Consider the following 24,704-nt stretch of genomic DNA (forward strand, 5'->3'; position numbering starts at 1 on the left):
GGGCGCCCTGGGCGACCACCCCATCTGGGACCAGACTCCCCTCTGGGAGGTCATTGCCCAGGATACAATCTAGGGGGAGGTCAGCACTGACTACCACCCTAATCCAGTCAAGGATACCCTCCCTCTCTAGGGACACTATGGCTACAGGTTTGGAGGTGACCTCCCCTGTGGCTATCCTGACTTTCTTTGTCTCTCCTGGGACATACATGCCTGGTGTCACTAACCGGTCACTCACTATAGTGTGACTGGCACAGGTGTCTCTCAGGCCAGTGGTAGGGATCCCATTCACTTGAATGTGGTGGAAGTGCCTACTCCCACCCTCAGGGATCACCAGCTTACCATCTGGTCCTGTCTCCCAGCTTAATGCTAGGAGGACTTCATCATCTGAGGAATCCTCCTCTATGGCTACACTGGAAAGCCCAGTGCTAACCACCTTCTTTGGACAGGCTGCATCTCCTCTGAAGTGACCTGTCTGCTGACAGTCAAAGCAAGCCCTACTGTCCAAGAGCTTTTTTAACCCTGGGTCTCCCTGTCTCTGCTGGTCAGAGTGGGAGTGGGATTTACTCTCCTCCTTCTTAGGGTTCTGGGGTACAGAGGGAGTCTCTGTGGTGGGCTTACCACCTCCCTCCTTAGGTTTTTGGGGACCTGACCCCCCCTTCTTGGAGTCTCCCCCCTGGGACTTGACAACCACCCTGGTTCTCAACCACTCATCAGCTGCCTCCCCTAGCTCTCTAGGGTTGGTCTGCTTAGAGTCCACTAGATGCTGGCGTAACCTTTCTTGGGTACAATTGGTCAAGATGTGCTCTCTCATGATCAGATTGTATAACCCCTCATAAGTATCTACTTTGTTACCAATAATCCAGCCCTCTAGTGCCTTTAGTGAGGTGTCCACAAAGTCAACCCAAGACTGGGTACTGACCTTCTGGGTGTCCCTGAACTTCATTCTATATTGCTCTGGGGTCAGACCAAACTTTTTAGTTAAGCACCTCTTCATACTAGGGTATGAATCTGCCTCCTCCCCCCTTAAGGTCAGAAGCCTATCCCTCCCTGAGTTGGGAACTAACTCCCAAAGAAGTGAACCCCAGTACAGAGGCTTGACTCTCCTCATTTGGAGGGCCCTCTCAAAGGCCCCCAGCCACTTATCTATGTCATCCCCCTCTACATAGGCAGGAACCACCCCCTTGGGTAATCTAGGACAAACTCCCCTACCCATGGACACCTCAGCTTCTTTATCGCTGCTTCCTTCTCTTTTCTCTTTGTATGCCCACTTTTCCTTTTCTAGGACCAGCTTCTCTGCTTCCAAAGCTATGTAGGCTAGCTGGGCTTCCAGCTCTCTTTCTCTGATGGATGGGTTCTCTCTTCCTGAAAGGACCCCCTTCCTACCACTAGCTTTGGGTCTGCCCCTAGTGACTGTATCTACTGAGGACCGTTCTTCCTCATCCTCACTTGGGCTCAGATGCCTTCCCTCCCCTGAGAGGTTAGAGTTAGCATCTTCCCCTTTTTCTTCCTCCTCTGGAGCTTCCTCTGTGCCTAGCTCTTGGGCCTCAGCCCATGCTGTCAGGGATGTGATCAGGATTTGCTTCCTGAGGTCTGTGGTTGCAGGCAACCCTCTTTCAGTACACAACCCCCTAAGCTGGACTACTGTCAGTGTGGGTAGGCTAGCCAGATCAAGCTCCATGGTTCCCTAGTTTTGTGTCAAAAACTTTTTTGCAAAAATTGGAAACAAGAATTTAGAAAAATTGCAAAAAATCAATAATTGAAATTAATCCAAATTTAAAAATTAAAAACAATTTTTGCACTAGGACAATTTAAAGGATTTTTAATTTGTTTTACCCAAAACTGTAACGTGATATTGAACACAAGTACAGGATCCCGTCGCTACTTCCAATTATGTTGGAAAATGGGTTATTGGTAGGGCAGGTAGGTACCTACACCTAGCAACAAGCCACTAACCTTCACATAGGTACAGTTAGGTCTCAGTAAATTAATCCCAGCTCTACCCTTGGTAGCTTGGCATCGAGCGTCAAGGCTTAACTTAGGAGACAAAGTGTAAAGCATTCAAATATCACAAAACAGTAATTAAATAAAACACGGAAAACAGTTTAAAAATCCAAAACCAATTTATAAAAATAGTTTATATTTTTATCTTTAAAATGACACAAAAACTATTAAAATCGGTTCAGGGGAACCGGAGATATGAATTTTTAAAGAATTATTACTTTTCTAGCGCTTAGAAACAAAAAGCGCCAATCGGGTCAGCTGGTCGCTTTCTTCAGGAGTTGGTGCAGGGGACTCTGGTTTAGCAATTTTTCACCTGTAGCAAACAGGGAGTCCCTCCTTGAACCAGTTGAAGCCAGGCAAAGTCCTTCTTGTGGTGAAGCCCAAGTGTGCAGCTGGTGCAGTCCTTCTGAGTGCAGGGTCCAGGTGCAGGCCAGGGGTCCAGCAGGGCAGTCCTTCTTCTCCTTTAGTTCCTTTCTTGTTGATTTCTGGAGGGGATTTGAGGTGTGGGTGCAGGTCTGCCAGTTTTATCCTTGCTCCTGGGTGAAAAGCAGGGGGGCCCTGGTTCTCCAATCAGGGACAGGGTCGTCCCCCTGTGATGACCACTTCCTGGGAAGTGTGGCAAAAATCCATCCCAGAAGGCAACAGTCTCTAAAAATCCAACATGGATGAATCTGATTTTTGGAGGTTACATCTGGCTGAGCCCACCCACTGGTGTGGCTAAAAATCATAAACACACCCCTCTCCTGCCCTCTCCTAATCTAATCAAGGGGGCACCTAATTGTCTGGGGTTGCAGGATGTGGGGGTGTTGCTGGGTGCTGCAAATGTCCTTCTCTGCCTTTGAAGACCAGTTTGGCAGCCCTCCCCCTTCCTGCCTCACCATCTGCTGAGGGGAGATTCTCTCCCCCAAGCACATTCCTTTGTGTGAAGTCAGGCCACTTCACACCTCATCAAGGGAGCCTGGCAGAAGCTGCTGCAGGCTGGCCAATCAGAGCACAGCAGCAAAAACAATGCAGAGCTGAAATTGGCAACTTTTTAGGTAAAGTCTAAACTTTTTACCTGAACTAGTTATATTAAATCCAACAACTGGAAGTTGTAGGATTTATTACAACAATTAATTTGATACCAAATTCTTGGTATGCAACATTTAAGGAGACTTTAAAATTTAAAATAAAGTCTGCCCATTCTAGCCTATGAAGGCCATTTACTTCAATGAGGGAAAAACGAATTTGGCTGTTTTTACCTCACCAGGGCTTATAAATCTATTTTTATAAAGTCCCTGCTTATAGTTACATGGCACCCAGCCCTAGGGGCACATAGGGCTCACTTTAGGGGTGACTTATATGTAAAAATAAGGTAGTTTAAGACTTTGGAAGTACCTTTAATTCCAAAGTCGAATTTGCATATAACTTTAATTTAAAAGCAGCCAGCAAGGCAAGCTTGCTTTTAAAATGACACTGGGCACCTCAGCAATGCACCTAGGTGTGCACCACCTATGCTGTGGTCCCTAAACCTACATGCCCTACCATATACTAGGGACTTATAGGTAGGTTAACTTAGCCAATTATAATTAGCCTAATTTGCATATCCATTTTACACAGAGCACAGGCCCTGGGACTGGTTAGCAGTACCCAGGGCACCATCAGAGTCAGGAAAACACCATATAAAGTGGAAAATGGGGGCAAAAAGTTAGGGGGCCTCTGCAATCAGCCCTGTTTTCTCACACCTGTGATAAGATAATTGAATCTGCTCAGAATGATTCATCAGTCAGGAGGAAGTGAGACAAAAAGGTAAACCCTCTAGCGGCACCAAAGGGCATACCAGCTTAAATAGACATTGAACAAGAGCTATGCTAAGGTTCGTGTGGGGGACCAGGATATTTTGAACTTGTAACTGGGAGGCAGGAGCTGCAGCTTTAGACAAAAGAGGTTTACCTTAAATATGCTAATAAGGAAGGATGTAAGTGCCTTCAGTGAAATGGTTTTGAAGCCGCCTTTGACTTGTCCTAAACCAGGAGCCATTACATTAGCCATATAAAATAATGGCTAGTCAGCTCCCACTGTACCACAACTACTGGTGGAGGTAAGCTCGTCAACCTTCCCCACTGAATCATTCACCAAAGTGGAGGTTCTGGGAAGTGTTTTTTTGTAGCACTTGTTACGTGAACAGAGACCGATATTAAGTGCTCCTAGTGTTTGGAGTTATGGGAATGAAGGTAGGGCAAGACTGGCAGCCATTGTCTGTGGGGAGTGGGGCAGTAGGTGGTTACAGTTGCTTAGCATTGCTGCCCCATTGCTTAAGATATGGTTTCATTTCAATTAGATATCCAAGTATTACTTTGTACCCCTGACTCTCCAGGGATAACAATAGCGTGCAGTTGAGGCTAACTCCAGGAGGTAGTAAAGGGATTGCAACTTATGCATTATTACAGAGTAATCACACTCAACGTTAATGACCATTCAGAGATCTGTCTATTAAACACACTAGGGACCTGAATTAAATTAAAGGAGGGCATTACAAAATTTAATCTCAAAATTGTGCTTGACCTCCCCAACCCAACCCCAAAAAATAAAGTTTGCCAAATTGCTTCTCCATGTATGCAAAACGACTCTGCGTGCATAAAATATACTTGTGCATACAAATTGTCAAATGTAAATGGAAAGCTGGCAAACCTATTTTTCATTATTCTGAGATTGTTAAACCGTGACCCTTTAAGTAGCAATAAATACATATTAAATACATATTAGAGACTGCTGTATAAATAGTTATTAGTGTAATTACACATACAAATAGTTGTAACTGAGATTCTTACTGGGCATGCTTTGAGCTCCTCAAAGATATTAAGGTCCTCAAAGACATTAAGGTCCAAACCCTGTCAGATGAAGAGTGGGAGGCCCTGGAGGGTGATATTACAGATGGAGAACTCATGGGCACCCTGTGGTCGCTATGCTCCAGGAAAGGAGTGGGACCAAACGGTCTTCCGTTTGAGATATGTAAAGGAATGGCCACCAAGGTTGCTAAACACATGTTGGCAATGTATCAAGAAGCACTGAGGGAGGGAGAGCTCCCCCTTGAGCATGGAGTCCATCATGGTGCTTCCCAAAAAACACAAACCCTGAGTGCTCATTATATCAACCCATATCTCTGCTAGATATTTAAGCCAAGGTCCTGGCCAAGGTGCTAGTGCTTAGGTTGCGCAAAATAATCACCACAATAATCCACCCTGACAAGTATGGGTTTATGCCCCATACGGGAACATGACTCAATCTACGATGCTTATATGGGATGTCACACATGAATAGGGACTCCCTTGCGGATCCAGCAGTAGTCCTTTCTCTATACGCACAAATGGTGTTCAATAGTATTGGATGGGATTTCCTTTTTCCCGTTCTCCGACACCTGCGATTTGGCCCTAGGTCCTCCTTCTGTGCATGAAACCAATGGAGTCAATAGAGTGCTGTGACAAATGTTTCACCTGGGCAAGAGAACCTGACAGTGGTGCCCACTATCCCCAATGATCTTTGCAAACCTAGGCTGCATTGGAACTATTGTAGCCTAGGTTTGTGACAACCCGCTCATTTGAGGAATCATTGGTTCAGGTAACTGGGAAAATGCATATCTCTTTTTGCAAACCATATTTTACTGTATTTTACTGTATTTAACAACACCCATGTGCAGAGAGGTAATGGGCCTCAGAGACTACCCTAGACTCCTCTATAAGAAAGGGCAAAGACAGGACTTACCAACACATACTAGGACAGTGGTGAAGGTATGGTTCGTGGCCCTAAGATTTCTGGGGTGGGCAGGGAAGGCAACAGATCACACTCCCCTCTGGGACAGTGATTTGTTGTCAGAGGTGGGCAGACTGGAGGGCTTCTCAAGGTGGGAGTTCCTGTGTATTGAACGACTGGGGGATGTTTGGAGAGGATGGGGCCCCGGCACTTTGAAGCAATACAGGCAAAATTCCAACTCGTGAACTCAGAATACTATCACTATCTACAAGAAATGCACACCCTCACAGTACACCTGCCAGGAGGATCTCAGGTAGTAATGTCCTCCCCCAAGAAGATAGATTATTACTCAACCCAATGTTGGAAAAGCTATTTCCCTAACACACAGAAAAATTATGATTAATACTCCTGATGTATTAGAAAGCGATGGGAGGAGGACGTGGGTGATATGGATGACAAGGAATGGAGCAAGACATTACAAGGCCCAAAGGTCCGGGATCCGCGTGGTGCAGCTCCGAATCCTACATAGATCATACTATGCAACAACACTTCTAAACAAGATTGGTAGGGCACCCACCTGTGACTACCTACAAGCGTGTTGGCAGGAGGGCACATTTATACATATAGAGGGGCCTGTTCATTGATCCAATCCTATTGGAAAGGTATCACAAGCCTAAAGTCCAGAGTAGTATTAGTGGAAGTCCTGATGGATGCCAAGTGGCTTCTCTTGAATGTGAAGGGGGAGATGACCTGGTCGAAATATGTAACTCTATGGTTTGGAGTTGGGGCCGGACTGGCAAAGAGGAATGTGGTGAGAGCTTGGGGTGTGCCACTGCCTCCTAAGGCTCAAGATTAGGAGAGAGACATGGATTGTTGTCAACGAGCTGAGAAAGGTGTGTATAAAACGGGAGGGGCTGTGTTAAAAAATGGGAGGTTTGGGGTAAATTGCGCTCTCTCCGTGATGGTGAAATGGAATTGGAGCCAGATTGTATTGGATGAAGGGTGAAGGAGCCTGAATGGGGTGAGCCCTGGATAGGGTGTCTGCTCTCCGGAATGTGGGGTGGGAGATCCTGCTGTTGATATGCTGTCATATGATATGCTCAATCCTGCTGATGCACCAAAAACTGCTTGTATCCTGTAATGCCAACGCTACAAATAAAAAGACGTTTTAAAAATAATTTACAAACGCACACTTGCACACAATCAAACACACTCACATGTCCATGGACACGTACATTCCTAGCCCACATCATACTCTGTTGTGCTTAGTGGAAGCAGGTAGTTTAATGAGGGACCTGTATGCCCCAGTTAAAGCAGCTGTACGATGCTAGGTCCAAGCATGGTTCAAGGGCAGCTAGAAGCAGTTGCTGATGTATACATTTCTCTGCCTCCTGAATCCTCATGAGACAAAGTACCAAAACGAGATAGTCTGGGGGCTGGCAGGAGAGGACAAGGGGAGCTGGTCATGAGAAGAGAGGGAAGATAACCATGCTGGCAGCGAAGGCAGGGTCTGGCACATGAGGCAATGCCTGCCTCAAATACATTGACCCATATTTATGAACAATTATGCAAAACTGTCCTTACACAATTTTTAGTCATATTTCTTAATGCCGTCTAACCCATTCCCAAGAGCCATCTTAGCACCATATTTATTAAATGACACAAGATGATGCTAAGGAATGGCTATCGTCTAAAAAAAAGACGCTAGCCGGTCAGGGATGGTGTTAGAGAAAATGCCGCTAGTAGGTCTGAAATGACATTAGGCTGGTTAGCGGCAAAAAATATGCCGCTAACTACCCTAGCATCATTTTTTGACACCCAAGCAGCCAAAACATGACTCCGGTGTAAGGGCAGACAGGAGTCATTACCACCACCCCAATGCCCACCACAGGGAACTAGTGTCCCCTAGACAAGACCAACATACCCAGTGCCAAGCAGGGTGCCCAACTTAAGGGGCCCCAATAGCAATTAAAAAAAAGAAATTATACTCACCTAAACTTACCTGGGATGGGTAGTGTCCCTGTGGTGTGGATGGGGGTGTTCCTGGGGCTTGGGATGGGCATCTTTGTGCCCATTTGGGCCTACCTACACCCTAACGCCTAGTCTGACCCAGGCATTAAATAATGGCTTGAAGCGGGCTTAGTACCATTATTTAGGCCCGCCTCCTCCTTGTGCGTAGTTTTTTGCACCTAGAGATAAATATAGCACTACAGGGTTAGTGTCGTGCTTAGGATGGGCACGCCTTCAGTGCATCTCATTGACGCAAGGTGGTTTTGCACATCCTAAACATGGCGCTAACCTCGATATTTTGACGCTAGACGGGTCTAGCTTCAAAATATAAATATGGAGGCAAGTTAGTGCCGTTTTAGCGCCAAAATTAATGGCACTAAAATGATGCTAGCCATCCATAAATATGGGCCTTTGAGTCTCCCAGGTTGTTCTTCCTCCTCTCATTGGCTGGCCCTTCACAGGGCCCCCTCAATGAGGGGAGGGTGCAGAATCTGGACTTTAGGCCTAAGCATGGGTCAAAGAATCTCATGTAGCGATTGGCACCACTTCCCTCCTCACAAACACACACTGCAGCTGCAAGATTTAGGCAAAATATTGGGGTCGACCACCTGCATGCCCAGCCTGTGTCTCTCGATTACTCTGCTGCTGTTCCACTGTCAGACTAGACAGTGGAGGAGCAGAAGGCCAGACTGTCAGTTTTACCCTTCTCTTGCCATCAGATCTGTTGAAGGCCCGTCCCTGTCTACCCTATTGAAGGTCCTACCGGTGGTACAGTTGTGATCATTAGACCTCCAACTGCTAAAGACTCAGACAAAAGGAGTTGATGATGGCTCTTTAAGTGAGGCAACGGTCCTGGGCTGAGCTGGAAAGGAAATTAGGAGTCCTGCCTCAGACCCTACATTTTGTTGCTCTGCAAGTGCTCTGAAAGTGCAGACGACACTGCATGTCTTACTATTGTAAACTACACTATAACAAAGTCTGTAAAATTCACTGAGGTCAGCCTGGATCCGGATCACTATCAGCTCCCCTATATACCAGCACTCTCTTTGGCTACTATATACCCGGAATCAATCCTAGGACACCGTGTTGAGGAACCCTAAATTATGAAGAGGAAAGGACAGTGGTAGAATTAAAGAACTCAGGTTAGCAGTGGTTTAGCAAGGATGCAATGAGCAAGAAAGATGAGCAACATCACCAGCTGGGCAGTAAAATACAATATGATTTAGGTGCAGCAGGCCCCACACACCCATGCTAGAAATTTTTATTGATAGATACGCCACTACAGGTTAGTCCAGATATCTCCACTTTCAGTTGTTGAGTAAAACTCTCACACCTTCAAGCTCAGTTTAATCCTGGTAATATCTCAATGGCCCTATCGACTTTAACACAGTGTCTAATCTGAGGACCATGAATTTTAGGTGACAATCTGAACTTTAGTCATACCACCTAAAATCTTACTTGCTTCCACTCTGGGTTCCACGATATCTGTCAGCAGATCCTTTCAATTACTTGAATCAGCAAACAAAGGCCCTCATTACAACCCTGGCAGTCTGTGGAATGGTGGAGGCATTGCCGTCAACAGGCTGGTGGGACCTACCTCCACTATTATGACATTGGCAGTTTGGCCAAAGCCTAACCGCCAATACCACACTGACCGCTACAGCGGTAACGACCATCAGGCTGGAGACTTCAGTCTCCAGCCCAGCGGCCGTCACTAGGCCGCCCATGGCATTATGACCCCGTCCACTGTCATGGTTTCAGTGGTTTCGGTACCGCCACTGAAACCATGACGGTAGGCACTATCAGTGCCAGGGAATTCCTTCCCTGGCACTGATAGGGGTCTCCCCCGCCCCTTCCCGAGAATCCTCTCCCACTCTTCTCCTCCCTCTCCCTACCCCCCGCATATTTACACACATACACGCACATACATACACACCCATACACACACGCATACACACATTCACCCTCACATTCATACATTCATACACACTCACAGCAACACTTACGAACTTACATCCAGACACATACGCAATCTCATAACACAACATGCACGCACACTCACACCCACTCATGCACACACGCATTACACACGCATGCACACATTCACACACACCCCCACTCACGCACACAACATCTACCACCCCCATGTTCTGCCAGAGAACCCAACTTACCTGCTTGCAGGGGGTGCTCCTGCAGGAGACAGGATGCGGCGCTGCTGCTGGCGCCAGCAAAACACCGCCAGGCCGTATCATGGAACATGATACGGCAGGCGCTGTCTGCCGCAATGACCGTTGACGGAATTCCGCCAGCCTTCTGGCAGTATTCCGTCTACGGTCATGACGTCATGACGGCATGGGCGGTCGGTAGCCACGGCAACGGTATGTTGCCCGCTATCGCCGTGGTGGTAGGCGGCATTTGCCACCAATCTCATACTGGGCAGGATGGTCTCCCACTAGAAATGTTTTTACAAGACCTTATTACCCCTTTATCTATATTGTGCAGTGTCAGGCTGCATGACGGGAAATACCACTGTCTTTTGAAATGAGCCATTTGGTAACTTTTTTAAAAGCAGTAAAGCTGCCAAAAAGTTGTAGCTCTTAACGACCAATCATATTACCTAAATTTAATTATATAATTTTCATGAAGTCAACTTTATTGGTAGAGACTGCCTCAAAAATGTAGATAAAAAGCAGGTAGGATTTATTCCAGACAGACTCTTAGCCTCCAACGCTCATTATCTCTGGGAGGACAAAGACGATGCAAGCAGACTGAGGTCACCAATGGCTTTCTGCTTTGGACTGAGAAAAGGGGTTTGAGTTAGTGAATTGAAAATGTTTGGAAAACGTCCTATTAAAAGTGTATTATTTAGGGGCCTCTTCACAGTTGCTGCAGAAACTAGCTGTTTAGGAAATGAACAATCAATGTAATAGAACAATATTAAGGAAATCACGGGGAAGGTCCATATCCCAGTTTTTTCATGTGGATTTCTTAAAAAACATAAGGGTATTAGATACCATCACCTTTTTGAGGTCTATGTACACTGGATTCGGTGTGTTAAGGTTGAGAGCAATTAGGAATGGCTTTCACTTTGGAATAATCCATAGCTCCCTCAAAAAACCTTTGGCAAGGTCTTTGAAGGGGCAGAAAAAGGGCTGTGGAAATTTAGACATTCTAGAACCAAGAAAGTTTCCTGCTCTTTCAAAGAACTAAGCCAGAAATGTAATATCTATATGAAAGGCAGTTACTTTAAGCATCTTCAAATGAGAAATTCCTTCCTATATACACCACCAGAAAATGAGTCGTCATTCCATCACCCCTCAGGTAAAGATTACATATTGCTAAAAGCTATGATCAGTTTCTAAATTTAGAAATTGTAAATCATGCAATGATCAGAGCAACTTGGGAAATCGATTTTGGTGTTCAGATCTAAGAAAGCGAGTGAGAAATGAGAAATTTCGAAAGTCATCTACCTATACACTCTTCATCTTCACCAAATCCAGTATGATTCTTATATATAACTCCAGCCCACATTAGCAAATTCATAGTTTCGTATCAGATATGTGTAGTAGATGCTATAAAGCAACTGGAAATTGTAAGCAAATGTTATGTGATTGCCCAAAAATCAATCCCTGGTTGAGAAACAGAATGGGCTATTCTCTAGCCTGCAATCCTTGCATAGCTATGTCATGGAGTTGCAGGCCCTCTAAGAAAAAAAAGAAAACGGATATGCTTTTCTTCACTGGTGGTCATATCACTAATGCCATAACAATAGAGAGCTACAGAATCTACCAGGCTGGATGAATGAGAATATTGATATTGAAAGAATTCTTTAATAACGTAATGGATTGTGTGACATATGTGAGATAAGCTGAGGCCTGCTCAAGGAATGGTTTTAAAGACATCATCAATAATGAATCTTTGATTCTTTGTTTTCTGAATGTTTTATTTGTTATTCTCGATATCAATTTCAGGAAATACAATATTTTGTTAGTAAATTTGTAAACATTTAGATGATTTTTTTGCAGTTTTTCTATAGAGCAAACGTGACGCGAAGGCTTTGCAGACCTTTACATGAGAACCAGTCTATGTTGCACATTTTGTGAAAGATTAAGTATTCTGGAAGAATAGGACGATTGCGTGATTTGCCAGGATCTCAAGTAATCAAGCCTAGCCCAGGGTTTGAAAGTGATTGCTTAGTTCTGAGGTCAGCAACTCTAGGCAACAGGCCACATCGCCTCCCCTTCTTACTGAAACAATATGTTAAACAAACTGCTGAATGCAGCATCCTTTTTGGACTCGGAAATTACTTTACAAGAAAATCTATTAATTATATTCATGGCTCACCTCGCCACTTCCGGGTCCTGTCTCACCAGTAACAAAATGTTCTCCGTGTTGATGAAGAGAGCCCAGCAAGGGAAGCAGAGGAGCAGCAGGAGAAGAATCCCCCTTTGCAGTATGATACCAACACGCTTCAGGTTATTGCTTCCATAGATCTTAAAGATACGAAAAGAGCAATTTAATGGAGTCCTTTTAGGAACCCAAATACACAGACATAAAATCACAAAAGAAGACACCATCTATCCAGCACTAAATTAATACGGGAATCATGTAAGCAACATCTATGGAATATCAGCTATCATAGTAGCTAGAGTTTAGCGAACCTCAAAGTATTGAAAACCACTTCCTCCAATGTTCTATGTCCCAAGGCGGATATTTTAATCTGCTACTCACACAGAAGGGATTTATTGTAACTAAGTAACTGATTACCTTACTAAACGAAATTTCACCCTCAACAAACATGGCAAATGGAAAATATGAGCTCCCTCTCCGTGACGTGCCAAAAGAGGTAATGGAACAGAGCCATAAACAAAGTACGCTAAGAACTTCATGAAGAAATCGTCCCAAAGACCAGAAAAAAAATTATACAATTACTTACGTGAAAAATAATTTGCGGACAAAAATACTGGAATTTCAAATAGGAAGTGCCACAGTTTTAAGTCTTTCTCAAACATGTGAAAAATTGGGTAAGAAAAGAAAGAAAGCAGACTTTTCATCCTTGGCTTGGTCTCTCTTAACATTGTGCTTCTGTTTCCCAGGTTGTTGATGTGTGCTGGACTCTGATTTTGCTGTTTTTCTTACACTGGGCACTTTACCACTGCTAACCAGTGCTAAAGTGCAAGTGCTCCTTTACAAAATGTGTATGTAATTGGTTTATCCATAATTGGCACTAGTGGGCCTGCAGCACTGGTTGTGCCACCCACATAAATAGCTCTGTAATCATGTCTCACACCTGCCATTGCAGTGTCTTTGTGTGCAGTTTTAACTGTAAATTCGACTTGGCAAGTGTACCCACTTGCCAGGCCTAAACCTTCCCTTTTCTTAAATGTCAGACACCCATAAGGTAGGCCCTGGGTAGCCCCAAGGGCAGGGTGCAGTGTATGGTTAAGGTAGGACATATAGTAATATGTTTTATATGTCCTGACAGTGAAATATTACTAAATCGGGTTTTCACTGTTGCAAGGCTTGTCCCTCTCATAGGTTAACATGGGGGCTACCTTTAAGTCTGATTAAAGTGTAGATTCCATTTGGGAGCGGATGGACATGTGGAGTTTGGGGTCTCTGAGCTCACAATTTAAAAATACATCTTTTAGTAAAGTTGATTTTAAGAAAGTGAGCATTTTCTTGCTTTATACCATTTCTGTAACTCTGCCTGTTTGTGGGTTCCCTGTCTGGGACAGTTTGACAGTTGGGCTGGGTTCTACCAGAGATACTTTGAGTGAGTGGAAAGTCTTCTCAGTTTTGAGTTGCGGTGCCTCTTTTCTACTGGTTCAGCATTGTCAGTGTCTTCCCTCTGGTCTCAGGGTTCTAACACTCGCACCTCGCCTTTGAGCCTAGCAAGATATGCATGAAGCATGCTCTGAAAAAAAACTGGGAAGACTTTCCACTCACTCAAAGTATCTCTGGTAGAACCAGCATTAACCTAAAACAATGCTGCATTTCGTCCTCTATGATGGCCACTTATGCTGTGTCTTCCATGGTTGCTGGTGTAACCACCATGTATGTATTAAAGCGGGTACAATGCCCCACTATATTGATATAATGTTTTATGATCTGAAACGGTGCTTACTAAATATTCAACCCCTGTTGCCTCCCCAGAAGATATGCAGTTACGAAACTTAGATCATTTCTAATATGCAGAGAATGAATAAATGAGTAGTGGCAGTATTTCCTGTCCCTTGGGTGTATGGCCCTGCATATTTTTGTTAGGCCCCAATTTGCTGACCAGGCACGCAAGTTCTCAGCATGAGTGCACACCAATGTTACAGGTAGCAGGGAATGAGATCTGTCCATAGCCATGTCCAGGTTGCAAGTAAGTCTCTTGCTATAAGAGAGGTTTGTAAGGGATTGTAGTTAACAGTTTAGTTTGGGTCTCCAAGAGCATAAATTGGTTGGAATTGGGGAAGTAAATTCCTAGCAGACAAGTGCCTTTCCATCTAATCTACCTCCCACATGTTTGGGTCAATATATGGATCTCTAGCTAGAAAGGAAACCCTGGTACTGAGAACTATGTTGGGGTAAGTGTGCAACAGATCTGCATCTCTACCTGTCCTGTCTAGATAAACATGTAAGAACCAAACATATACCCATCTTGAACTCCCTTCCCTGGGACGGGCCTCAAACTATCTCTTTCCCAGAAACCTCTTTTATAGTACAAAACCTGTGGGGTTGCTCATGGCGCTGCTCTTAGTAGTAGACGAGTCTTCCAACTAGCCCCAAAAATAATAATATGACATACCTGTGGGGTTCTTCTCAATGTTAAACTCCTCATCTGGCTCTTGCTGTCTATGACAGGAACATATGAGTTCCCAACACTATAACTATGTTCATGCCTCAAACATTTGAGCTCCGTCAAACCTACTCCACTTCAGTGTTAGAGGCCAAACATGCATGACATTGCTGCATCTGATATATCAGGTTGTCGGATGTCTGGGGGTCATAACCAGCTTGCTAACAATACGGGATCTCATGGAGAAATGCTCTGATGAGTTGTGTTCACAGTCTCCTCCAAAGCTGTCCCTGCCTCCAATACCCTCAGTGCGGCTGCCATCATCAAGGCTGCCTGTTGAGCCTCCGAGACCTGCCACATCAGTTCACCCATTCTTGAACCAATCTGTCTAGTCTTCTGCTTTTTGCCTTCACCTCGGGTGCTTCCATTCTAACTGAGGTCCTGCCTGCTGTGTGGAAGTCTGCTGCTTTGTTCAAATCCAAGACACCTGGGTTTCTGTAAAGCAAAGGACTTCTGATCTTTGACAACCTTAAACTTAGCCTGGAAAAGCAGTGCCTATTTCAGGCCCATTTTGCATAACCTCCGATTTCTCCCCCATAAAGGAAGCTCTTTGGCTTTAGACTGCAAGTGTATAATGAGGCAACTTAAAAACTTCTCTATCTTTTATTACATAGTGGCCTGCTTTCCTTGCCTCTTGCAGAATGACATCATGGTCACAATAGTGTATCAACTTAGCCACAATGGGTCTTGGGGTCTCTCCAGGGTATTGTTGTCTCACCGGAGCCCTTTGTGCTATCTTTAGTGGAAGAATGTTAGCAAGCCTTGGGGGGCAACTCAGTGCAGAGCAGTTTTCTAGGAAGGACAGCATATTGTTCTCCTCTGCTCCTCCTATGCAGATGTTGCTCCATCTGGTCCTGCCCTCTGCTTCTTCTGCACTGCCCTCCAGAAACCAGGACCTTTCCAGGAGGTCTCTATTTGTATGTAACATGTCTGCAGCTTGGGGGCTAAGCATCTGGAGTATATTTTCAATACAGATTGCTGGCTCTGCCAGCTTACGCTGGTCCTCCCATAGAGAGTCCAGGTCTAAAGCCATTGCATCAATCTTGGTTTCAAGGGTTTCTCTGGTCGTTCAGGATTAATTTATCTGTTGCCTCCACTTGACCGTTGGAGTCAGGACACACATTCTCTTTTCTGGATTTGTCTACTGAGTCCCGTTTTGTGTGGGACCTGGCCAGTGGTGGTGACAAAGCTATGCTGTGCTTTCCCTTCACCATACCTGTATTTATCTCAAGATAGGAAGAGCATGGGCAGTATTAAAGGGCCAAACCTCCTTGCTATTTAAGGGTGGTGTCTTTCACAGTGTTGGCCTGTTATGTGTTCTTCCACATAAGACGTGGGGCCGCAACCCACGTAGGAGTTGGACAGCAACAGAAGTGCTAGCATCCAACCTTCACCTAGGCAGCCAACCCACCATTTGCCTCTCATCAAGATGCTTTCTCCAAGTGTGTGGGCCACATTAATGCCAAAAGTGAAATCCACTGTAGCTCACCAAAGTGCACGCAGAAGCCCTCTGGTCAGAAGGATACTGCAAAATGTGCTTAGTGGGCAGTACTTATTGATGGTCAACGTTGGTGCATCTACAAAATGTCCACTGTTCTTTTCAAGAGAGCACCAGGACCCGTTCAGCCTGGAATACCCATTTATAATAGTTTGTGAGACTTGCTTCGACTTCAGGAGCGACACCTGTTTCAGCATCCTTCAGTGCCTATGTACAGTGCTTTAAATGTAACTACAGAAGTACGGATACTCACTTTTTAAAGTACCTCTGTGCTCCTGAGGGGTCCCAGTATTCCGGTACTTTTCTATTATATGTATGGCCGTGGTGCTGAGACTTCTACCAGGCAGTAACTGCCCATTTAAAGCACAGTTTGTGTATCACACTGGGGCCTTGTGAAAGCGTGGCCCAATTCCAGCTGCCTCCGCATAAATCCCCATGCAGCCTCACTCACTGTATAGAGTATTTCATCAGTTTCATTTTGTTTAAACCCCTCAGGGCGCTTTACCTTTTCCAGGGGGAGGGTGAACCCAAAACCTCCTCCCTGGTACGTGCCTCACTCCCTGCTTCAGCATTCAATCCGGATGCCTGTGAGGGAGCAGCCCTGCCCCTCATTTCAGTGGGGCCTCGGGGTCGCCCCCTCCTGATCTCTGACCCATACAGAAGGTGCAGCGCTGCTCTCCACAGATCCTTCGTGCTGACTGCAGGCCTCGTCACACTTGCCGCCCTCACTTCACCCATGTGAGAACTCTAGGCATCCTTTACACCCCACTGGAAACCTGGATAACTAATGTACATATATACAAGCATTTCGCCTATGTGAGATCTACTGGCTTTTTCAGAGTTTTTTTTACATAACTTAAAGTTAAACAAAAATCACTATGAAGCTGGCTGCATCATAGCGCTTTTTTTTTTTTTTACTTTAAGCCATGTTGATCAGCTGCTCGCGCTGCTTTGCGAAGTGTAAATTTTTTTTACAGTTAATGGCTCTCGTATAGGTGGAAATTGTTGTTTTTGCCAATGCCTGTTGAGATTGAAATTGCACATTTACTCGCCTTTAACGCTGGCATCATGGTGCTCTGAGCCTGAGTGGGAAGTCTGCTTCTGTGCTGGCCATGGGCCGAACAGTACAGCAGGATTCAAAATTAGAGTCTCAACATCTGCTCAACATGCTGTGATTGTGGGCAAATCACGTACTCTCCCCAGTGCTTTAAAAAATAAAAACAAGTAAATGTGTCTTGGTGTGATGTAACTGGTGCTAATGTAAATCCATCCTATGCCTTCAGGTCGAGTAAAGAGGGGTTTAGGTGAAACCCCAGGAGCAGGCCTCGGTGAAGGAGAGCACTGAGAATGCGCTGGAGAGGACTGTGGACACATGCACTGACACATTGTGACTATAAAGCAGGCACAGCAGAAACACTGCAACTATAAAGATGTGACTAACAAAAAGAGCAGCCGATATAGGTAACAGGGTTCGAGTCTCGGAGTCAGCTCAACATCCTGAAATCGTGGGCAAATCATGTAATCTCTCAAGTACATGAAAAAAAAAAACAAAAAAAAAAACTTTGTCTTTGTGTAATGTAAGTGGTGCTTACAAAAAGCACTCCAATACCTTCAGGTTGAAAAGAGCAGGTGGGGGCTTTGGGTGAAACCAAGGGAGCAGGCGAGAATGAGAGTGAGGACCACGGATACATGGAGAGGACTGCAGACACATGCACTCTCTAAAAACAGAGTACCTGTGGCCAGTGGAAGGACTCTGACCACGGGAAGCAATACTCGAGCCTTGCCCATCCATCTGACCCCTACGAAATGCTTCAGGCCCAGCAGTTCAAAAGCACAGAATTTTAAAAGCCCTCGGGGCACTGAGCTCAGCAGCCCTGATTCACCAGGAAGGGCGATCATGAGAGACTTTCCTTTCATGCCACTTCTTTTATTTCATAAGGATAGCTTCACAATTCCATAAAGTTAGTGTTGTATGGTGAACTGTTAACAAAATGTAATATTACTCAAGCTCATTTCCAGTTGTGTGCTTTAAGGTTTCTTATGAACCTAATAAACACTGCAGTTTGTTAACAGTTATTTTCATGGATAAATGTATTTAAATAACAACTTTGCAGACATTTTTATTTTCATCTCAGTTTTTTTACTTTTGTTTTTCAGGCCCATACTTTGCAATTTTCAAGAAATGTGACACTTCAAAGATGGTTACTGGGTTTACACACCTTTAGACAGAGCCCCCCCCTTTTGTTTTGCTAACCTTCTCCTTGCCTGTTTTGAGAAACCAGGACTTTTTGAAGTGTCCGGCTGCTTTTTGCCCCCATTTGTACCTGGTTTTCCGACTCTGAGGGTGTCCTGGACTCTGATAACCAGACCCAGGGCCTGTGTCTAATTTAAAGGTATATGCAAATTAGGCATAATTAGGATTGGCATGACAACCTACCTGTAAGTCCCTAGTACATGGTAGGACATGTAGCTTTAAGGTCCAGCAGACTAAATGCACTGAAGTATGCACTGCTATGTTGCCTGCTGTCAATTTAAAAGCCAGTCTTGCCTTGCAGGTTGCTTTTAAATGATATTTATCTTCAAATTCGACTTTGGAATTAAATGTACTTCCAAAGGCTTAAAATACTTTAATCTTACATATGTGTCATCCCTAAGTTCTCCCCTAGTTGCCCCAGGGGTAGGATGCCTTGTAACTACAAGCAGGGACAGTACAAAATATGTTTTATGTGCCCTGGTGAGAGAAAACTGCCAATTTCTTTTTTCCCCATTGTAAAGCTTTAGCTACATAGGCTAACATAAGCAAACTTTAATAATGTATAACTATTGCTATAAACAAGCTAGAATGACATTATTCTACTTAAAATGGTAGTTAGAATAAAACTAACAACTTGCCACTGTTGGATTTATTATAACTATCACAGAAAAGAAGTTATAAAACTTGCTTTTCTGTTGAGCCAAAATCCAGCCTTCCAACTGCTCTTCTGATTGGCCAGCATCAGCCAGGCAGAGCCACGCTGCCTTAATGAGCCTGCATTATGACAATGTAACATCTGGTGGGTGGAGATCTGCAAACTGCAGCGCAAGAGGCAGGAAGGTGGCTAGGTGGCGAAACTGATCTTCAAAAGAGGAATGCCACTTAGGACAGAACACACACAAGCTCACCCCCACTTCCTGCCACCCCAGCAAGATGGGAGCCCCAGTGATGAGATTAGAAGAGGAGATTGAGGGGGAGTGTTAAGGGAAATTAGCCACACTGGTGGGACAGCTAAGCCAGATATTATACACCAGGAGAAGTATTCTACATCTTGTATTTTGGAAGAATAGTGCTTTACAGGATTGATTTTTCCCACACTTTGTAGGAAGTGGTCACCCCAGAGAGTGGCACCCTTCACCCCATTGGTCAGGGGTGCCCCCCACTGAATAAAGATATGGAAGAGTTGCCCAGCAATTAAGATCGCTGCCTGAACTACAAGGAGAAGAAGGACTGCCCTGCGAGAACCGTGGTCTGCACCCCAAAGAACTGCACCTGCTGCACACTGTGGAACTTAAGCTTTAAGGACTTTAACTGGCTTCAAGCGAGGGAAGGAGTGGACTTCCTGAAAGCAATAGGTGAAAAAAGCTTTACCTGCCACATCCCCACCAAGAAGGACCCAGTTGACTACCTTCAACTTGAATTTAAGGATTTGCAAGGTGCATTCTGGGAAACATAGTCCCAACATCTCAAGGAACATTTCAGAAGCTTCTAGACCCTTGGATTGGTGTTGTGGACCACTGGAGACCTGAATGAGGACTTCTGGAAGGAAATCCATAAGTTTGGAGAAGATTGGAGAACTTTTGAAAAAAAAAACATAAGGTGACCAACCCATCGATGAGAGTCAAGCCGCCGACATCGAACCCGGCCTGAAAGTCAGTAGATGAGACTTCCAGGAGTTGACCGGGAGCTTGCGCTGAGCCAAGCTGATGATATCGCATCAGATCCCAGCCTAAGGAGGAGCCTCATCTGACGACAAGAGAAAAAGCTCCAGAAAAACGACTAAGTCCAAAGGTAAAACTTTGACCGAGGCCTCCCGCTCAGAGTGCCCAAGCAGGGCTCCATCTTGGTCGGCCTCAAGTTGTGAGTTGGTCCCGGTCAAGAGTGACCAGATGTCCCCGGTTGGCGCTATTGGTTTTTAGGCACTAAAAAGCAAATTTTTCTATTTATTCTTCAACAATCAAAATCTCCGGGTCCCTACAGTGGGTTTTTGTCATTTTGGTGTCATTTTAAAGATAAAAATATTTACTATTTTTATAAATTGGTGTTGGATTTTTGTTGTGTGTTGTGTCTTATTTATTTATTGTATTGGTGTTTTTCAATGCTTTACACACCTGTCTCCTAAGTTCAGCCTGCCTACTCACTGCCAGCTACCAGGGGTTGAGCAACGGATTAATTTACAGAGGCCTTGACTGAACTTTATATTGTGTTATTGGCCTTATTACTAGTGGCAGGTCCAGCTGAGTGACCCAAGCATTGGGCAAAGAAACCTTCCCAAGAGAAGAAAAATGAGATGTCGGAAGCTGCACATTCCCAGCTTGCCTCAAGAGCAGAAGACACCAGAAGAAAACAGGTTTTTGGAAGGTGCTTTATTAGTAGTGATAAGTAGGGACCTGCCACTAGTAATAAGGCCAATAACACAATATAAGGTTCAGTCAAGGTCTCTATAAATTAATCCCTTGCTCAACTCCTGGTAGCTGGCAGTGAGTATATTTGACATGCATCCCATTTTCACCATTGACTTTAAAGCTCTGGGCTTAGATGATGGAAAAATGAGCCATGGGTTCAATCTTCACTTTCCGCATTGACATGCCTGATCTTGGTAAAAGCACATCTGTTGCCTCTGGGTCCGTTTTCTTCCCTTATAAAATTGTGAGCTTATTGACATGAGTCATGACCTGGTATTAACTGTGCACAATCTATAAACATGCAATTCGACTGCAGTTATCTATTAGAAATTGTAAAGTGTGCATTATTTAATTTATGTACTTCGTTCTTTGATCCTTCTAATATGAGTAGTTCTGCAAAGTTAGCCCCTTTGACGAGCTGTCCCCTAAGATTGTTTATAAATAAAAGACACAGCAACCAAGTGTAGGTTTTGTCAGTAGAATCATAGACTATTAAAGGGGCTTTGGTATAGTATTTTGGATGTTGTGTTTTGAACATGAAGTATTCTGTCTTTTCTTGTAGTCCTTTGCTCGCTAAGAGTATGTTTTTAAACACCTGTGGTGTCTAATTTATATGTACTAGATAATTTTGAACATAGACTAGTACATCTGATAATAATCGTATATTGTATGTTTTTGTCATGTTGATTCCTGTTGCAGAAGTTTTGAGGTGAACAGTATCATTCCCCTCCCGCTCAGTCGCCTAGTGTAACGCATTGAAAACAAGTGTTCCACATTTAGAATCTTCTCACAATGGTAATGAGTGCGGTTCCTGAAATACCTTCCTTGCAACCCTGCTCAGCATATATTAGGGATTGTAAAATTATTTAAGAATTGTTGATGAATTACAATTTGTTTCCAGGACATGCGTCTAATGTGTTCTGTTGTTCTCTCCCTCCAACTATGCCTGCTCAGGACCACAACTATATGCAAAATCTCTGATTGGATACCCCAGTGCAGTAACTTGCTAAGCAAACTACATCATATGAAATACCCTAAAGGGACCTGCAAAGCTGTTCAACCATGTGTGTGTGTCACACCTAATCATCCACCACCCTGCTACACGCAGCATCTAATAACACAATAACCACACCTCGGTTCTCATCAGCCACAACATGAAAACACTTCCCATCTAGGATCCAACAAAGACAACATCCTTCCAACCACACACCTTGCACGGTGTAGTGTGCTACACATGTAAGCAAGCGTTTCAACATCCCCATATATGGGTAGTAAACACTATATAAATGCTGCAGTACAATATAATAAGCTGGTTGTGATGTTCCCACCCCCAACCTTTATACAACATAAACGATTGGAGTTAGATGAGGGGCTTCTAATCTCACCCTGTTTCCCTCATGTCAAAGGCTGGAGGTGGGCCAAGTATATGTGACTTCACCCCAGCCTCTGACAATTGATGTATTTCACGTAAGCAAAGTAAACCGGACCACTTTCAAAATGTACGAGCTGCCACTGCGTAAAGAAAGTAATGGACGGGCTCTAAGTCCCTTTTAAGCTTTTTTTTTCAATACAAGAGATATTGCAAGCACAGTGCAATTGCTGTGCAGGCGAAACCTAGAAATGGGTCCCCTTGGGATCAATTCAGCCTCTGGCATTTCAGCTCAATAAAATATTTACCATTATTGACTTATATCTTTCATATTACAAAAACAATTGCCAGTGCAGGTGGTGCTATCATCAGACAAAGTCGATAGTTGATTGTGATTAATCATATGGGGTGTATGCACATTATTTAAGTATTCATGGTTACACCTTGAGGTAATTGGGAAGAATAAAATTAATGAGCCTCACTTCATTGATGGGTTCAAATTTCCCTTCATGGATGAATCCTACAAAGCAAGTTGTTTTTCTCGAGCTGAACTCAGACACAAAGTGAGGCCAGTCTAAAAACTCTCTTCCTGTATGGGCCCTGTTTTTTAAAATTAGGACCTTTGTATCAGACAAAGCCGGTCACAGTGCTTGAATTACTTGCTGGTTTTTAGATGCTCAAAGTGAGGCCCATGTAAAAATGCTCCTCCTGTATGGTCCTTGCTTTTCAAGATTCAGAGCTTCTGATCAGACAAAGTCAGTCAAAGGGCTTGAATGGCTTGCTGGTCTTCAAAAGCTCATATGCCAGCTTATGATTCAGGGCCAGACTGCCTGTTACTTTCAGCCTGCGACTCCAACATGTGCCACTCTCTAAGCCAGTGATACTTAAAGTGTGGCCCTCCTGATCTTAACATGCGGCCCATTGGTCAACCTGAGCAATACGCTGCTTTGTACTCGACTCAGCACTAACTTTAAAGAAATATTAACTAAACAAGATAGCATTTCAAACACAGGACAAAGTTTCAACAGCACGCATCCTGAAGTTCTGTATTTCAAGACTTCTTATAAGTGAAAAAATTGACTAAAATTATTGCCTAGGATCACACAATTTGGCAAAGTGGGGATTAATCACAGGTTTCTGGTTTCACATTGTGTAATCCAAAAACTATATGCGTATTCTTTGCTTCCCCTAAATCCACCTTTCCTCCAACCCCCACCTTCCCAGAACCACCTCCTCCCACCACGACCACCATCCTGTTGGTACATATGTGGCCCTCAGTCACATGGCCCCTAGGAAAATCTTTGCAAGTACCCATGCTCCAAGCACTCCGTACACTCTGCCATCCTCGACTGCAAACCTGGAAGTGTGGATCAGGGACCCTAGGGGGCAGATAATGCTAGGGTTGGGACCACAGGATTGGAGCCGCACTGCAATGAGGCAGCCACCCCCACAGCCATGGCCACGACGCCTACACAATTGTCTAGCTAAAGATTGACATGTTTTGTCAAACCATTTAAACTGACCAATTTTGAATGAGAGATTTGATTTAGGGACATTTCCAAAATGCCTGCCAGCAACATGTAAACAAGTTATTAATCATTATCAAATTAAAGTTGAGTTTGTTCTCACCAATGAAGAATTGGCTTGTTGAAATGGTATAATTTGATGAGAAGACAATTCATGAGAACTGTGGCCCTAATTATGAGTTTGGCGTGCGGAAAAGGGTGCCCGCCAAACTCCCGCAGTCAGGTTACCGCTTAAGTGGCAGCCCTCCTACAACCCCTACTATGAGTTTCCTGCTAGGTCAGGAGGGAGAAACATAGTTTCTGCCCACTGGCCCAGCAGAAAACGCACAACAACATTGACACCGGCTCATAATAGAGCCGGTGACAATGCTGTTGTGCGTCGGGTGCACCTGCACCCAGCGCGCAAATTGCAGACAGTGATTTGCACAGCGGAGCTGGCCAGGGGGGGGCCCCACTGCTCATGCTAAGTGCATGGGCAGTGCAGAGGCCCCCTATCTCCGCCAGCCTTCACATGGCGGTGAAACTGCCATGTAAACGCCGGCGGAGAGAGGGGTCGTAATCACCAGAGCAGCACTGTGGCAGTACCGGCGGCCCAACTGTGGTGGTAACGCCATGGTCGTAATGTCGCAGACGGTCCGACCGCAGGGCTGGTAGTCTGAAGACCACCAGCCTCGTAATGAGGGCCTAAATCATGTGTATAATTAACAAGAGTATTCAACTGGTATTGAAATAATCGTTTGAGCTGCAGTGTGAACTCTCAAGTCTACATTCTTCAGTCATTGCTAGTAGTCACACTCTTCATATGTTAAGATTTTAAAGTCTGTAAAAAGCCCAAAATAACAAAAAATATATCATCTATTGGACAAAGCTGAAGCCTGTATCAAAATGTCTGACCATCATTGAGTCTAACTTACTACAGCAATTAAGGCTGACCATTTTATTATTGGCCATCAGTTTGGAAATCCTGTCTGATCATTTTGATCTATTACATGTCAGAAAATGGGCAGAAACCACATGGAATATGTCCAAAAGATCACTCAGTAATAGATCCACCCTAATACATGT

At 44.4% G+C, this 24,704-nt stretch overlaps 1 protein-coding gene across 1 annotated transcript in view; it reads right to left on the reverse strand.

Annotated features, from left to right (window-relative positions):
- The window catches only part of LOC138283650 (multidrug and toxin extrusion protein 1-like), a 446,218-nt gene that overhangs the window by 387,932 nt on the left and 33,582 nt on the right, over positions 1–24,704 (reverse strand). The window contains exon 4 of the mRNA XM_069221586.1: positions 12,085–12,233. Coding sequence (XP_069077687.1) covers positions 12,085–12,233 — 149 coding nt within the window. The remainder of the gene's footprint in view (positions 1–12,084; positions 12,234–24,704) is intronic.

Source organism: Pleurodeles waltl, chromosome 3_1, assembly GCF_031143425.1.
Source record: "Pleurodeles waltl isolate 20211129_DDA chromosome 3_1, aPleWal1.hap1.20221129, whole genome shotgun sequence".
NCBI lineage: Eukaryota > Metazoa > Chordata > Amphibia > Caudata > Salamandridae > Pleurodeles > Pleurodeles waltl.